Below are 15,298 nucleotides of genomic sequence, written 5' to 3' on the forward strand. Positions count from 1 at the left end.
GTCGGTCCTCAAGTGAGAAGGGTGGTTAGGGTAAACCATAATATGTTGATAAGGTAGAGTTATGGAGAAGGCAAAAATCATAATTCCGTTGAATCGTAGGATGAAGTATTGATTGAAGTAGCTGAAGAGCAGGATGTCGTAGCATTGTGCGCAAAACTTGAGTCACTTTATCTAATGAATGGTTAACGATCGTTTGTATATGCTAAAAATGATGTTTCAATTTCAGGTGGTTGAAGGCACATCCATTAAAGCCTACTTAGATGAGTTTAACAAACTCATGATAACTTTGAAGAACGTCAATGAGGCCTTGCCTGCTGAGAAACAAGGCATGATATTGTTGGTGTTTCTACTTGATTTTTTTTAGCACTTTATTGATTCACTTCTGCAGTAGCATACTACAATTACCTTGTAAGAGGTAAAGTCCATCTTTTTTTTTTGGTAAAATGTAAGTATTATAAAACCAATGAAGTACAGCAGCTTAGGGGCATTCCCCAGCATGACAAATAGAGCTAATGATTCGAAAATATGGAGGTAGGAAGTCTCCATATAGTAGCCAATACAACATTTGATTGGGAATGTCTAATTTTTTGATAGAGCGAGGCTTTACCTCTTACATTTTTGCGCACCTTTGCCAAAACGATATGACTGTTAGTAGACTTGTTTTGAAAACGAGGTAAAGTCCATCTTGTTTTCTAAAGATTGGCAAAAAAAGTTAGGGGAAGGTAACTTTGCGCATGATATGGCGCAAGGTTTGGTTCTCTCGGGCAGAGAGCCCGGAGGTAGCAGATGGAAGAGACATTCTAAATCGAAGTCCAATGTTCAAAACTGTTGATGTTATCACTGTGATGAAGTAGGGTACTACAGGAGAAATTGTTCAAAGTATAAGGGTGAAAGAATAAATACGGAGTCTGCAGGCGATGGTAATATTGCCACCACAACATATAATAGTTCTAGTGGTTCTAATGGTGCCAATGTTGTGTTAGCTGTCATCACGAGTTCATCAGGAGATAATTGGGTGCTTGATTCTAGTTATTCTCATCATGTGACTTTTCATAATTACTGGTTGACTACCTAACAATGCATAGAGGGCGGTAAAGTGCATAATAGAATTGATGCATCATCTTTGCCTTTGAACTCCAACACTTAACAAAATCTGCAATAATTGGTTGTTGATGAACTTTGTCAACTGATGAAGGTCCTTGTTGATAACTTCTACCATATATGTTGTCGATGACTTGTTGATGAATTGTCAATTCTCTTCAAATTGACCTTTTCATCCATCAATGACTTCTTATTTAACTAGACTTGGTTCTTGTCGATCAAGCTTACTACTCATCAATAATAAAGTTGGTCATTTTCGGGTATCAACAAATTCATATGACCCGCATGGAAAAAATTTTAAAAAATTATTCTGTAAAGTTAATTAGAATATGTTCATATTTCCTCATCTATCTGATATAACTCCTTACTTCCTTCCAAATTATCAATACGATACCAACCATTCCACATCTAACTACTGAGATTATCTCCATGAAGCTTTCTGCTGGTGAACATTTTGGTTTTGAGCCTTTTAACGGTATTAGATAGATGCCTAATACTCCAAAGGCTTTCCCATTAAGATGCTTAAAATAGAAATCGCCGCATGCACACACTTTGATGAATACTAAGGTAAGTAGATCGGATTTCGACAATTTGTTCGTGAAATCCTCCTGAAATAGTGAAATTTATTGGCATAATTTATTCTCGCAAAATTCACCATGGAATTTTCATAGTTATTTACTACACAAGAATTGATCGCATCCTTATTTATTGAGATCATCGTAACATATATCATATGCATACGATGTATTATCGAATCAAAACTTGTTGAGAAAACTCCTGAACCAAATCGCCGACTGTTTCGGATATCTCTTCAATCCGTTCTTGTAATCGACATAATTGATCCCGAACCGGATGGTGAATCCCGAGCTCCATTCGAAATTGTCTAGCAACGACCATGTGAAGTAGCCCTTCACATTGACACCATCCCTACCACAAATTTTCCAAACATCACATTTGATGTCACGTATGATGTAAAAAATAAGGAAAATAATATAAAGAAAAAGGTAATTCCACAAGTGAAATTGCATGAAAATTAGGAAAATTTACTTGATCGCTTTATGAAGATACAAGTGATGGCGATAATAATAATCGATCCTCGCGTAGTCAGCCAATTGTTGCTCCAGTGGTAATGTAGAGTTATTGAACTCATCGATTCCTGATGGTCCAAAACCAAGAAATAGGGCGTGAAAAAGAGAGTAATTAATCATAAAAAACTATTTTTAGTTAATTAACCGTTAGAGATAATGTTTTCTCACCGTTCTCAGTTATGTAAATGAGTGGATTTTGGTACTTTGTCTTTACGTACATCAAAGACTTTGTATTCCACCGGGATAAACAGATAGCCAACTTGAAGCAGCCTGCAATAACATTCGCAATAGGATCGTGAACATGATTGGGAAAAAAACAACTTGGAAAATTTACCTTATTCTCTCAATTTTTGGTTACTACTATTCGGTGTTTATGGATATTGAATTAAGGTAAGAACCCTAAGAAGACAACGCAAAAAATACCAAACCGAAAATATAATAAAATGGGGTTGTAGAAAGAATCAAACGTACCCCAGGACCAATTGGAAGCCCGTTGCGTTCAGCTACAAGAAACCATCACGAATTCATTAGAAAAGAACTTCATTGAGACCATGATTAGCATCATCCGGATAGTGATCGTTTTTCTTACTCGAGAGATTCGCGCGAGCATCGGTTAGGTAGCTTGAATTCAAAGCATTTGAGTAAGGCATGTACTTTGCATAGTTCGCGGTGTAGTAGTTCAACCCGAGAAAATCAAAAGATCCTTTCACCAACAGCGATTGTTCCTTTGTGAACTTGGGAAACCTTTTCCCAGCGAGCGAACACATTATGTGCGGATAGTCGCCGTATGTTATCGGGTCCAAGGACCTGAAAAGGAACCACATGTTTTCCTAATGATTCACCATTTATATCGAACTGCAAGTACTTTAACTTCATGAAATTCATAATATGTATTTTGGGTTGTATATCATGTGTGAGTTTGGTCGTTGGAGAAGGACACTCACCATCCCAACATCCAGTCCAGGGCTCTTAGCGCTGCATTTTGATTATGCTTTGCATCTGAGTAAGGCACCATCCAGTGAGAAACCAACGTTATCCCTATTACTCCCTTTTGAGATGCCTGCAAAAGTCAATTTTCTTTTTCAGTCAACAAGTCAATTTAAACTCCCATTAGATGTTCTATTTCTGCATCAATTCGAAATTCAAAAGCATTATTTTCGTGTTGGTAGATTGAGTCCATAATGTTGTCAATCGAGTCCTAATTTTTTTTTTATTTTGATCCATCTCAATGACTCAATTGATTAAGAGGTGAAAGGTTAATTTGATTGCCCTTAATCGCGAGTCATAGAAAAGTTTCAAGAGATCTGAGACCTGGTACTTGTCTTTGTACACTTTAACAGCGGCCACATGAGCAAGAAGCTGGTTGTGCCCGGCGATGTACGGCTCGGTGCCCGAATTGCCACTTGTGCAATTGAGCATCTGCCAATCGGAGCATCGACCCGGTGCCAACTCTCCGTTGGCATACCCGCCGAGACCGTACATCCACGGCTCGTTCAAAGTTATCCAATGTTTGACTCTGTCCCCAAATTCCTTGAAGCAGACCTCCGCATAGTCCCGGAAATCATCTCTGATTAATGCAGTAGCATTAAATGTAATTCTCAACCTTAGTACTCAGCATAACTAAGTTTAAAGGAAAAACATCTTTTGACTTAATTACACAATCCAGGGACTCAAGAAACCACCATACTCCTCCTCTAGGGCTTGTGGAAGGTCCCAGTGAAATAGTGTCACAAAGGGTTGAATCCCTGTAGAAAATCTCTACTTATTAGGGAGTGATAATATATAAATGATTTGGAAAAACAAGAAATGAACAAGTAAAAGAAATGAAACAAAGCCAAGACCGTGTGCAAGGAGCTCATTGATGAGGTGGTTGTAGTATTGCACTCCTTCCTATACTCCTTCCTTGTTGATGCCTCCCTTTAGCTTTCCCTCTGATGATTTCCGCACATAAAGACATAATGGAAAGTCAACACATCTCGGGATCAACTACCTTAAAAAAAAATTGGCACGATTAAGCATAAGCATTTCTATTGGAAAAATTGTCTTAAAAATCTTAAGTTTATTGTCCCACGGCTAATTTAGTCCTAAACCTTTGTATTTTACTAATTTAGTCTTAAATCTTTTGACGATTTGCCAATATAATCCTTCTAGTCAATTTTAATAGGAAATCACTGACGTAGATGCCGGTCGTCTTACGTGGCACGACTGCCATGTCAGCGATTTCCGACCAAAATAAGCCGGAATGACTACATTGGAAAATTGTCAAAATGCTTAGAATTAAATTGACAAAATTGAAAAGTTTAGGACTAAGTCGACCGTCGTACAATAGATTTAGGACTTTTTTTTTCAACAATTATTCTCATTTGAGAAATTTCTTTTTATGCAATGAGACAGAAAAGTGATGGTCTTACTAGGTAAAATCCGAGGCCAGGAGATAGAGAATCTGTAGGCATCCAACCCCATTTCCTTCATTATCCCCACATCTTCCTGGAAAAAGAAGAAGAAAACAATTAATCGTTAGGAGTCGAACATTTTCTGTTCCAAATTCTTCTGCCAACATCAAAATTAATTAGTGGTATTCAATGCTGATTATATACCTTGTACCGGTGGTACGAATCGATAGCCACGTCCCCGTTGCTACCATCAGCTATTTTACCTGCCATTCACCCCGCAAAAAACAATTTTAAGTTCCCTTAATCGCTGGCTTAACAAAATCCTAAGTCATTATATCATTAATGACAAAGAATTATAGTCTATTGCTTGGCAGCAACAAGATAACCACGTCATTAATTAAAGAATGGACAACTCGAATTGGGAAAATATAAAAGATGGTTTCCTTGACTTGGTAAGTCATATAATATATGCTTTTTAATGGTTAGAAATAAGTAACTTTATTAAAATGTGTAATCATTTCGTTTAAAATAGTTTTGAAATCTCATTTCTATTTTAAGTTAACTTAATTAGTGCCTCAGGGACACTCGGTAATAGGACCTTTATTATTATTATCAAACCTTTTTATCAATACATATAATCCACCGAAAGTTTTAAAGTTTTCATAATTCACATTAAATGAAAAAGAAGACAAAACACAACAATGTTAGGCTTAGGTCGCCTCTCATTTTCAGGGCTCAATAGGGGGGGTCTATTTCACCAGACTCGTAATCAAAATTTTCCAGGTCCAGAACTAGATTTTTCTTTTACCCTTTTCAAAGTTGATCACGTTAGATATACCCGTCTTACAATCTCGCAATTATTAACAAGTGGATTAACGTATAATGTATTTCTTAACAAAGCAGACAAGAATCGGTTGCAGACGAAGGTAAGGGTGAAGTCTTTTCAATTTTTTTTTCTTTGTTTAATTTGTCAATCTTATGAAAATGTTAAATATAATTTCCAACTTTTGAAACTTAAAGAAACATACTGGACCGTGGACCCATTCTGTTGTTGCCAATTCATGCCGAGCGAAATCATTATTGCGAATTGGCAAAGGAAAATACATTATTTCATTTTATAGGGTGTAATGATTCAATGAACCATACTTTATGGAGAGAAACAAAAAAAATCCGACAGGAACCATATGGAGATAAGATATACGACAAGTCTCAATTGGAAAGCACATCAAATGAAATGTTAAATATTACGCATTATTGTGATACCGTGGGATATTTGACAAATAATTGATTAGAATATTTTTGATATCACAAACCTACTTAAAAAATGTCATGTAGCAAAAGTACAGGTACAAGCCGATTTTGTCAGTTCTCTACACTACCGACAATCCAGAGGAGAATGACACAATCACAAAATTTGCCGAATCAGAATTTGGGATTCCCATAGTCTATAAATTATCGCAAAGACGACTTTTTTAGGTTCATCTTGGAATTAAATAAGATCTCATGCTTTTAATTAATTTTTTTTTGGGACCAATCATGCTTTTAATTAGCACGATATAAAAATCCATGTTGTACAAGAAAGGGCAATGCTAGTATGCTAAAATTGATACTCAAAGCCGGTTTCAATTTACTATCAATCTTCCAAAAAACCTTATAAATCGATTTTTATCATAAGTTTTACCATATCTTGAGTTATTCTTCAAGAGAAAACAAAAGAAAAAAAAAAACAAAACCCCGTTTTTTCTTTTTGGTCAAAAAACAAAACCCCGTTTGACTCCGAAAAAAACTGAGTGCACTAAGGCAAGGACGCAGTTTGTCATCTTTTACACACTTTCCCAGCTGCTCTGCTCATTCACAGTCTTCAAGAAACAATTATCATTATAGAGATATTACTGCTGCTAAGCCTCTGACAGAATGGTTATCTATTATCTATAGATGCCGATGTCACTAACATCTGGTTAATTATTTCAAACACGCTCGCGCTCCATCGACATGAACAACGTGGTTATCTCTGTTAATTACATCAGATCGGAACACATCAGCCACCTTCTGCTACATTCAAAGACAGGGAAGCTCACAGTTTGTAACTGTCATTAGCTCTGTGAGTGTGTCTAGGTGGGTGGGAGAGAGAGAGAGAGAGAGAGAGAGAGAGAGAGAGAGAGAGAGACCTAGATACTTATGAGCGAAATAATCCCAAATACTTGGCCCTCTACTATCTTCATTAGCTGCACCTTCATACTGAAAGCCAAGAAGAAAAAAACCAAATAAATAAACATACAGTATGACCATTTATATAATCTGTTAATGAAAAAATGACCATGCAGGATGCATATATAGACTCAGTTTCTCTGAGGTATAGCAAGGGGGATGAAAAGGAAGTTGTGAAAATGAAATCTAATCTACCTGGTATGCGGAAGAAGCCGTTCCGAACAGGAAGCCGGCCGGGAAGCTGCTCCGGTTGACCGAGACCGTGTCGTAATCGCCTGGCTTGAAGGTACCATGATCTGGTCCGATTAGGGCTTGGTTCGGTGGAAAAGGACAAAATAGGGTCGGCAGACCGGTCCAAACGATTCTGCCGGCCGGTTCAGGCCAAATCCCGGCCTTTCAGTCTTGGGAGGCCATCGGCCGGGCAGAAATCTGGCGATTTGCCGGCTATTTCGCCCGGCCTTTGGCCTCAATCTCCTCAGCACTTCAAGCTAGGAGATTGGGGGTGACGGCTCGCCGGACGGTCGACCGGGGTAGTCGTCGGTCAAGCTCCGACCAGGGTAGTCGTCGGTCGAAGCTTGGCCGGCCGACCCAAGTCATTCTTTAACCTCATCTGGCCTCCAATGGCCATCAAAAAACCGCCCCAAGGGATTGAGAACCGCTAGTTAGCTCTTATACTGCCGGCCAAGACCGAGGTTCTCTCTCTGTTTCTTCTTTCTCTCTCTGCTATGTTTTTTGCTCTCTCTGTGATCGAGGTTCTCCAACCCGTCTCTCTCCTCTTCTTTGGTCTTCTATGGCCAGAGGCCACTTGCTTCTACTCCATTAACTCGCTCTACGACGGCCTGCACCGGCCTATTTCACGCTCTTAACTTCTGTGGCCATTCTAGGCCGGTGCAGGGAGGGGTGGTCTGTTCCCCTGCATCTCGGCGTCCATGGCAGTGGGAATGGGAAGAGGAGAGAGGGAGAGGGGCTGGGCTGAGTGCGGTTTGTGGAAGGAATGGCTGGGCCGTGCTGCCGGCCGCGCGAGCGAGAGAGAGAGAGAGAGAGAGGAGTGTCGGGTCTTCGGTTGCGCGAGGGAGAAGGGAAGAAGGGACTGGGCTGGGCTGGGCCGGCCCAAGTCCCGCGGGGAAGGGGGGAAGAAAAGAAGGTTGGGTCGGGCCAGGCCAAGGCCGACCCAATCTGATTTTTTTTTAAAAGGAAATATATTCTAAAAATGAAAAATACACCTAAAGTCTACTTGCATGCAATTAAATGAAAATATTTTTGTTTTAGGAATAAAAAATTTAATTCCTAATTTCGTGTAATTTAATTGGGCAATTAAAAATAGGTGTCAATTGGCTAATTCCAATGGTTTTTAAGAAACGTCCTTTCACCTAGCTGGATCATAAGAGCAGAAAACTTTTTGATGATTTGGTGAGTGAAATAGTTAATTAACCTCGAGACGTACTTTAGACGGCATTCTAAAGTTAAAATCTCCAGGAACTTACAAATGCAAATGTTGAATGCAGGAATTGCTTATGTTATCAAAATCTCCTGTTTAAAGACTTTTAAGGTTGAAAAATCATAATAAGGAGGCGAAAAGTAATTACATGCTGAAAGCGTGGTTCTTATCTTAAGAAGAAATTAAGTTTGGTAGATTTGGTGTCTACGTAGGATTAGTCTTTGGGTTGATCGAGTCGACTAGAAATCATAAGTAAACACCAGTTGAACAATCCAACGTTTAAAAAAACGTTGAAAAATGGTTTCGACTTTGTTTCCGTTCCACGATTAATAGAAGATAAAATAGAATAAAGCTTGAGTCAACAATTTAGAGCCACTCAGTCTATCTCCCTTACTTCTTTTATTCTAACGACAGTTCCTTAGTCATCTATAAGCATGAATGGCAAAGTTGGAAATACATATGTTAAGATATACATAAAGTGGAAAAGAGAATCGTGAAATTTTCAGTATATTTTTATATGTATATAATGAAGAGTACATGAGTCCATTTATAGGTTTTATAGAATAAATTATCGAGAGTAACAAAAAATAACAATCAATCAGGATCAACCAAGGAAGATGATGCGCAATCCTGAGAAATATATGAAATCAATGGAAATATTATCTCTAACATTCCCTCAAAATCAAGGTGACGTAGAAAAAGTCAAATGGAGTTTGAAGATCTTGAAAACGCCTAAGTGGATGTGCCTTGAAAGCATCAATAGTCTGATCAATAGATGAAGTGGAAACGAGATGAATAGTGCCATGACGCACGTGAGTGACAACGTATGAAATGACAATCTACTCAATAGGCTTAGAGCGCTTATGGAAACCATCATTACATGAATATCACTTTGATTGTCACAATAAATACTTGTTCCACCGTTATGACGGACGCCCATGACTTCAAATAACCATTACAACCATGGTGTTGATACTAAAAAGGCCAACTCTTGTTTATTATCGATAAGTATTAGACTAAGTTGATGGAAAGCAAAGTTTGATTAAAATAAAACTAATCGATGAACATAACAATCGACAACTTGAAGATAATCGACAACACACAAAATGAAAGTTACCGACGAAAGCCTTCACTAGCAACTAAGTCACCGACCGCAGGCTATTGAGAATTTTACTAAGTGTTGGAACTCGAAGGAAGTGAGGATGAATCAATACAAGAACATAACTGCTGGGCAGATACGTCTATAGCCACTAATGTAAAATTCTAATAATTTTTTGTGAATAAGTGTTGCTAGATAATAGAAGATTACGTAACTTCTTGTAACCGCCGATATGATTAGGAAGTTATTTCTTTGTTCAAATTCAATAACTGCTGTATGTTACCGTTTGTAGAGGGTTATATACCCCAAGAGTACTCTTTGTTTGGGACCCCAAAACAATTATAGAACTCAACGTTCTTATGCAAATTTATTTTTATCTTTGCTTTTTTGCAATTTACATGGTTAGCCGCAATTGCCTCCGGTCTCGATAGCTTGAAATTTCTTATTATTTATTTTTCTGTCCAAAATCAACAAAGGGCCATTCACAACCTTTGTTGATTCACTCATTGATCCATCCATGTTCTAAGGCAATTCCCCTTTTTTTGTTGGCGAAACACATAGTAATTCTGATGTCAAATTAGCAAGAGCACGATATTCTGCTTCTGTGCTAGATCGAGCGACAATGATCTATTTCTTTTTACCCCATGAGATAAGTGAGTTATCTAAAAAAAAAAAGGCAATAGCCTATAGTGGAGCCACGGTCAAGAGGATCTCCAGCCTAGCTGGCTTGAGAATAAGACTTCAACTCTAAGGTGGAGTGAAGACCATGAAGTTAAAAATTCTTAATGTACCGAAGAATTCGAACAACAATAGCAAAGAGAATCGTACGCGGTGCAATTATGAACTGACTGACAATGTGGACAACATAGGCGATGTCGGGACCTGTAATCGTGAGATATACAAAACTGCCAATCAGTTATTGATAAAGTGTAGGATTCGGACGAGGAGTCCCAACTTTGTCATCACATTTGGCATTAGTCTCAATGGGAGTTGAGAAATTTTGTTATCAATAAGTCCTGCATGGAAAAGAAGATTAGTGGCATATTGAGTTGTTCAAGATCTTTCATTGTAAACTGTTGACTTAGAGCTACTGGAGTTTTGTAATGCCGCTATGATTATCACTAGTAATAACCATGTTGTCCACATATAACAGTAACAAAATATACCCATGAGATGTTCGCTAAACAAAGAGCAAGAAAGCAGCTGCAGAAAACTAAAAGAACATTAACTCAAGAGTTATATCGGTTATGCTCACATTAGTTGAACCATTAACCCTTAATAACAACAATATGTAAAGTCAGAAATTGCAGCAGAATGAAGAGTCAAGTTGAGTTATTAACCCATAATTACAACAATTTATATATATTAAAAACATAGAAACTGCTGCAAAAATGATCTGAAGAGACATTTTGAATCCATAATTACAACGATCCCCCACATGAATGGATCAACAAAATATTTTTGACTCGACGACATATAATTACAACAATCCCCCACATCCCCACACTTTGATGAATACTAAGGAATGTAGATTGGGTTTTGACAATTTGTTCGCAAAATCCTCCAGAAATAGTGAAATTTATTGGCATAATTTATTCTCGCGAAATTCACCATGGAGTTTTGAGAACTACACAATTGATTGCATCCTTATTTATTGAGATCATCGTAACATATATCATATGCATACGATGTATTATCGAATCAAAACTTGTTGAGAAAACTCTTGAACCATATTGCTGATTGTTTCGGATATCTCTTCAATCCGTTCTTGTAATCGACATAATTGATCCCGAACCGGACGGTGTATCCCGAGCTCCATTCGAAATTGTCTAGCAACGACCATGCGAAGTAGCCCTTCACATTGACATCATCCCTACCACAAATTTTCCAAACGTCACATCTAATTAATGTCATGTATGATGTGAAAAATAAGCGAAAGAATATAAAGAAAAAAGGTCATTCCACAAGTGAAATTGCATGAAAATTAGGAAAATTTACTTAATCGCTTTATGAAGGTACGAGAGATGGCGATAATAATAATCGATCCTTATGTAGTCAGCCAATTGGTGCTCCAGTGGTAATGTAGAGTTATTGAACTCATCGATTCCTGATGGTCCAAAATCAAGAAATAGGGTGTGAGAAAGAGAATAATCAATCATAAAAAACTATTAACTCAGCAATTTTAGTTAATTAACCATTAGGGATAATGTTTTCTCACCGTTCTCAGTTATGAAAATGAGTGGATTTTGGTACTTAGTCTTTACGTACATCAGAAGACTTTGTATTCCACTGGGATAAACAGATAGCCAACTTGAAGCAGCCTGCAATAACATTCATAATAGGATCATGAACATGATGGGGAAAAAAATAATTTGGAAAATTTACCTTATCCTCTCAAAAAATACTATTTGGTGTTTGCGGACATTAAATTAAGGTATGAACCCTACGAAGACAAAGGAAAAAAATACCAAACCGAAAATATAACAAAATGGGGTTGTAGAAAGAATCAAACGTACCCTAGGACCAATTGGAACCCCATTGCGTTCATCTACAAGAAACCGTCACGAATTTATTAGAAAAGAACTTCATTGAGATCGTGATTAGTATAATCCAGATAGAGATTGTTTTTGTTTTTCTTACTCGAGAGGTTCACGCGATCGTCTGTTAGGTAGCTTGAATTCAAAGTATTCGAGTAAGGCATGTACTTTGCGTAGTATGCCGTGTAGTAATTCAACCCGAGAAAATCAAACGATCCTTTCACCAACAGTGACTGCTTCTTTGTGAACTTGGGAAGCCTTTTCCCTACGAGCGAGCGCATGCTGTGCGGATAGTCGCCGTATGTTATCGGGTCCAAGAACCTAAAAATGAACCATATGTTTGTCTAATTATTCACTATTTAATCAAACTGCTAAGTGCTAAGTATTTAATTTATGAAATTCGAGATATGTATTTTGGGTATATATGATGTGCGAGTTTGGTCGTTGGAGAAGCACGCTCACCATCCCAACATCCAGTCCAGGGCTCTTAGCGCTGCATTTTCATTATGCTTTGCATCTGAGTAAGGCACCATCCAATGAGAAACCAATGTTATTCCTATTACTCCGTTTTGAGATGTCTGCAAAAGTGACGTTTTTTCAGTCAAATTGCACAAGTCAATTTAAACACCGATTAGATGTTTCATTTCTTGCATCAATTCAAAATTCTTAAGCATTTTTTTCTTGTGGTAGATTGAGTCCATAATGTTGTCAATCAAGTCCTAATCGTTTTTTATTTGGGTCCACCTTGACGACTCAATTCATTAAAAAGGGAAAGATTGATGTGATTGCACTTAATCATGAGTCCACGTAAAGTTTCGAAAGATCAGAAACCTGAAACTTTTCTCTGTACAATTTAACAGCAGCCACATGAGCAAGAAGCTGGTTATGCCCGACGATATATGGCTCGGTGCCTGAATCGCCACCCGTGCAGTTGAGCATCTGCCAATCGGAGCATCGACCCGGTGCCGACTGTCCGTTGGCATACCCGCCACTACTGTATGTCAACGGTTCATTCAAAGTTATCCAATGTTTGACTCTATCCCCAAATTCCTTGAAGCAGACCTCCACATAGTCCCGGAAATCATCTCTGATTAATGCAGTAGCAAAATGTAAATCTCAACCTTTAGTACTCATAACTAAGTTTAAAGGAAAAACATCTTTTGACTTACACAATCCAGGGACTCAAGAAACCACCATACTCCTCCTCGAGGGCTTGGGGAAGGTCATAGTGAAATAGTGTCACAAAAGGTTGAATCCCTGTAGGAAATCTCTACTTATTAGGGAGTGATTATATATAAATGATTTGGAAAAACAAAAAATGAACAAGTAAAAGAAATGAAATAAAGCCAAGACCGTGTGCAAGGAGCTCATTGATGAGGCTGTTGTAGTATTGCACTCCTTCCTTGTTGATACCCCCCTTTAGCTTTCCGTCTGTTAATTTCCGCACATAAAGACATAATGGAAAGTCAACACTCTCGGGATCGAATACCATAAAAAAATTGGCACGATTAAACATGCTCATTTCTGTCGGAAAAATTGTCTGAAAAATCCTAAATTTATTGTACGATAGTCAATTCAGTCATAAACTTTTGTATTTTGTCAATTTAGTCTTAAATATTTTGACGGTTTGTCAGTGTAGTCCTTCTGGCTAATTTTGGCCCGACGTCAGTGGTTTCCGAAAAAAATAAGTCGGAAGGACTACAATGACAAATTGTCAAAAGTTTAGGACTCAACTGATAAAAATAAAAAAATTTATGACTGAATTCGCTGCTATATTTAAAGCTTTTATGACTATTGAGAAATTTTTTTATATACAATGAGATAGAAAAGTGATGGTCTTACTGGGTAAAATTCGAGGCCATGAGATTGAGAATCTGTAGGCATCTAACCCCACATCCTTCATTATCCCCACGTCTTCCTAGAAAAAAAATAAAGAAAATAATTAATCATTAGGATTTTGTTTGTTTCGCGAAAAATATAGCATTTTGAAAAATATTTTCCGGGAAATTAATTAGTCCAAAAGTTTTTCTATTCCAATTTCTTTAGCCAACATCAAAATCAATTAGTGGTGTTCAATGCTGATGATGTACCCTATACCGGTGGTAGGAATCGATAGCCACGTCTCCATTGCTACCATCGGCTATTTTACCTGCTAGGAACCATATGGAGATAAGATATAGAGTTGATGGCACAAATGATTTATAAACTTTGACCTAATGTGCAATGTGGTTCTTAAACTTTTACTTTGTTTGGTATCCGAACTTTAACTCAATGTGTAATGGATTTATCTCTGTTAATTACATTAGACCGGAACACATCATCTACCTTTTGCTCACAGTTTGTAACTGTCATTAGCTCGGTGAGTGTGTCTAGGTGGAAGGGAGAGAGAGAGAGAGAGAGAGAGAGAGAGAGAGAGAGAGAGAGACCTGGATACTTATGAGTGAAATAATCCCAGATACTTGGCCCTCTACCGTCTTCATTAGCTGCACCTTCATACTGAAAGCCAAGAAGAGAACCAAATAAATAAACAAACATGATGACCATTTATGTAATCTGTTAAAGAAAAAATGACCATGCAGGATGGTATATAGACTCAGTTTCTCTGAGGTATAACAATGGGGACGAAAAGGAAGTTGCGAAAATGAAATCTAATCTACCTGGTATGCGGAAGAAGCCGTTCCAAACAGGAAGCTGACCGGGAAGCTGCTCCGGTTGAGCAAGACCGTGTCGTAATCGCCTGGCTTAAAGCTGACATAATCAGCTTTGCAATGACTCACTGAGCTCACGAGGAGTAGAATGCATAAAAGCATCGGTTCATGAGCACGAACCGCCATGACTGACACAGTTCCTTTAGCACACACTGGCTTTTGTTTTGGCTGTATTTATAGAGAGAGTGACTCAACAGGACGATATATCCTATGGAAACCCTGTTCGCATTTTAGATCGTGTGAAGATATAAAAATACTATTGTACGCATCTCTTAGTGATCTTATTTTTGTTTTTTTTAATATTTTGGAATGAATTTTTTGTACTCATTTTCAATGCGATAAAAATTAATTTAATAAAAGATAGGAAGTTGGAGCTAAAGTAGATAAGTCTCGGGCTCGTAATATATAGGGAAAATTTCAAAAAAGGGTCCGAAGTGGAGTCATTTTCTCAAATAAAGGTCTCAAGTGGACATTATTTCAAATAAGGGCATGAAGTGACTAGATCGTCTCAAATAAGGGGCCTAAAGTAGCCAAATCGTTTCAAATAAGGACCTTTGGCCGGCCAGTGACTATTCCATCGTCGGAGAAGTGGTATTTTAGTCAAAAAAATTATAAGTATAATTTTTTTTTACTTTCTTTTTCTTTTCCTTTTTCTTTTTTCTTTTTTCTTCTTCTCTCCCAGCTGTCACTGCGCCTGGCCGGTGGAGGTCGTCGGCCTCAGGCAAG

At 37.9% G+C, this 15,298-nt stretch overlaps 1 protein-coding gene and 1 pseudogene across 2 annotated transcripts; both read right to left on the reverse strand.

The window, feature by feature from the left end:
* Positions 1-1,763: 1,763 nt before the first annotated feature.
* On the reverse strand, positions 1,764-7,183 carry LOC115679201 (beta-glucosidase 12-like; annotated as a pseudogene).
* A 3,436-nt stretch (positions 7,184-10,619) lies between these two features.
* On the reverse strand, positions 10,620-14,817 carry LOC115679200 (beta-glucosidase 12-like). Of its 2 annotated transcripts, XM_030602793.2 has the most exons (13): positions 14,522-14,817; positions 14,291-14,360; positions 13,955-14,013; positions 13,707-13,782; positions 13,218-13,295; positions 13,034-13,121; positions 12,696-12,951; positions 12,327-12,442; positions 11,968-12,185; positions 11,844-11,875; positions 11,546-11,648; positions 11,326-11,434; positions 10,620-11,200 (listed from the first exon to the last, which is right to left on the reverse strand). In XM_030602793.2, the coding sequence occupies exons 1-13, from the start codon at positions 14,696-14,698 to the stop codon at positions 11,029-11,031; spliced, it is 1,554 nt and encodes a 517-aa protein (XP_030458653.1). In that variant the 5' UTR covers positions 14,699-14,817; the 3' UTR covers positions 10,620-11,028. The 2 variants fall into 2 exon arrangements, 1 of the variants encoding a protein (XP_030458653.1); XR_008816004.1 differs by lacking the exons at positions 11,326-11,434; positions 11,546-11,648; positions 11,844-11,875; ... (6 more) ...; positions 13,955-14,013; positions 14,522-14,817 and having other exon boundaries at positions 11,078-11,200; positions 14,291-14,515.
* Between the last annotated feature and the right edge of the window lie 481 nt (positions 14,818-15,298).

Source organism: Syzygium oleosum, unplaced genomic scaffold, assembly GCF_021117445.2.
Source record: "Syzygium oleosum isolate NSW1041296 unplaced genomic scaffold, Sole_v2.1 Sole_v2.03, whole genome shotgun sequence".
Taxonomy (NCBI): Eukaryota; Viridiplantae; Streptophyta; class Magnoliopsida; order Myrtales; family Myrtaceae; genus Syzygium; species Syzygium oleosum.

What these genes read in the sequence shown, in the direction of transcription:
- LOC115679200 (XM_030602793.2), bottom strand. Translation starts at nt 14,698, where the DNA reads ATGGCGGTTCGTGCTCATGAACCGATGCTTTTATGCATTCTACTCCTC. An exon ending in CTGGACTGGATGTTGGGATG is followed by an intron (nt 12,186 to 12,326) that starts GTGAGCGTGCTT and finishes GTTCATTTTTAG; the next exon opens with GTTCTTGGACCCGATAACAT. An exon ending in CATTTTCATAACTGAGAACG is followed by an intron (nt 11,435 to 11,545) that starts GTGAGAAAACAT and finishes TTGGACCATCAG; the next exon opens with GAATCGATGAGTTCAATAAC.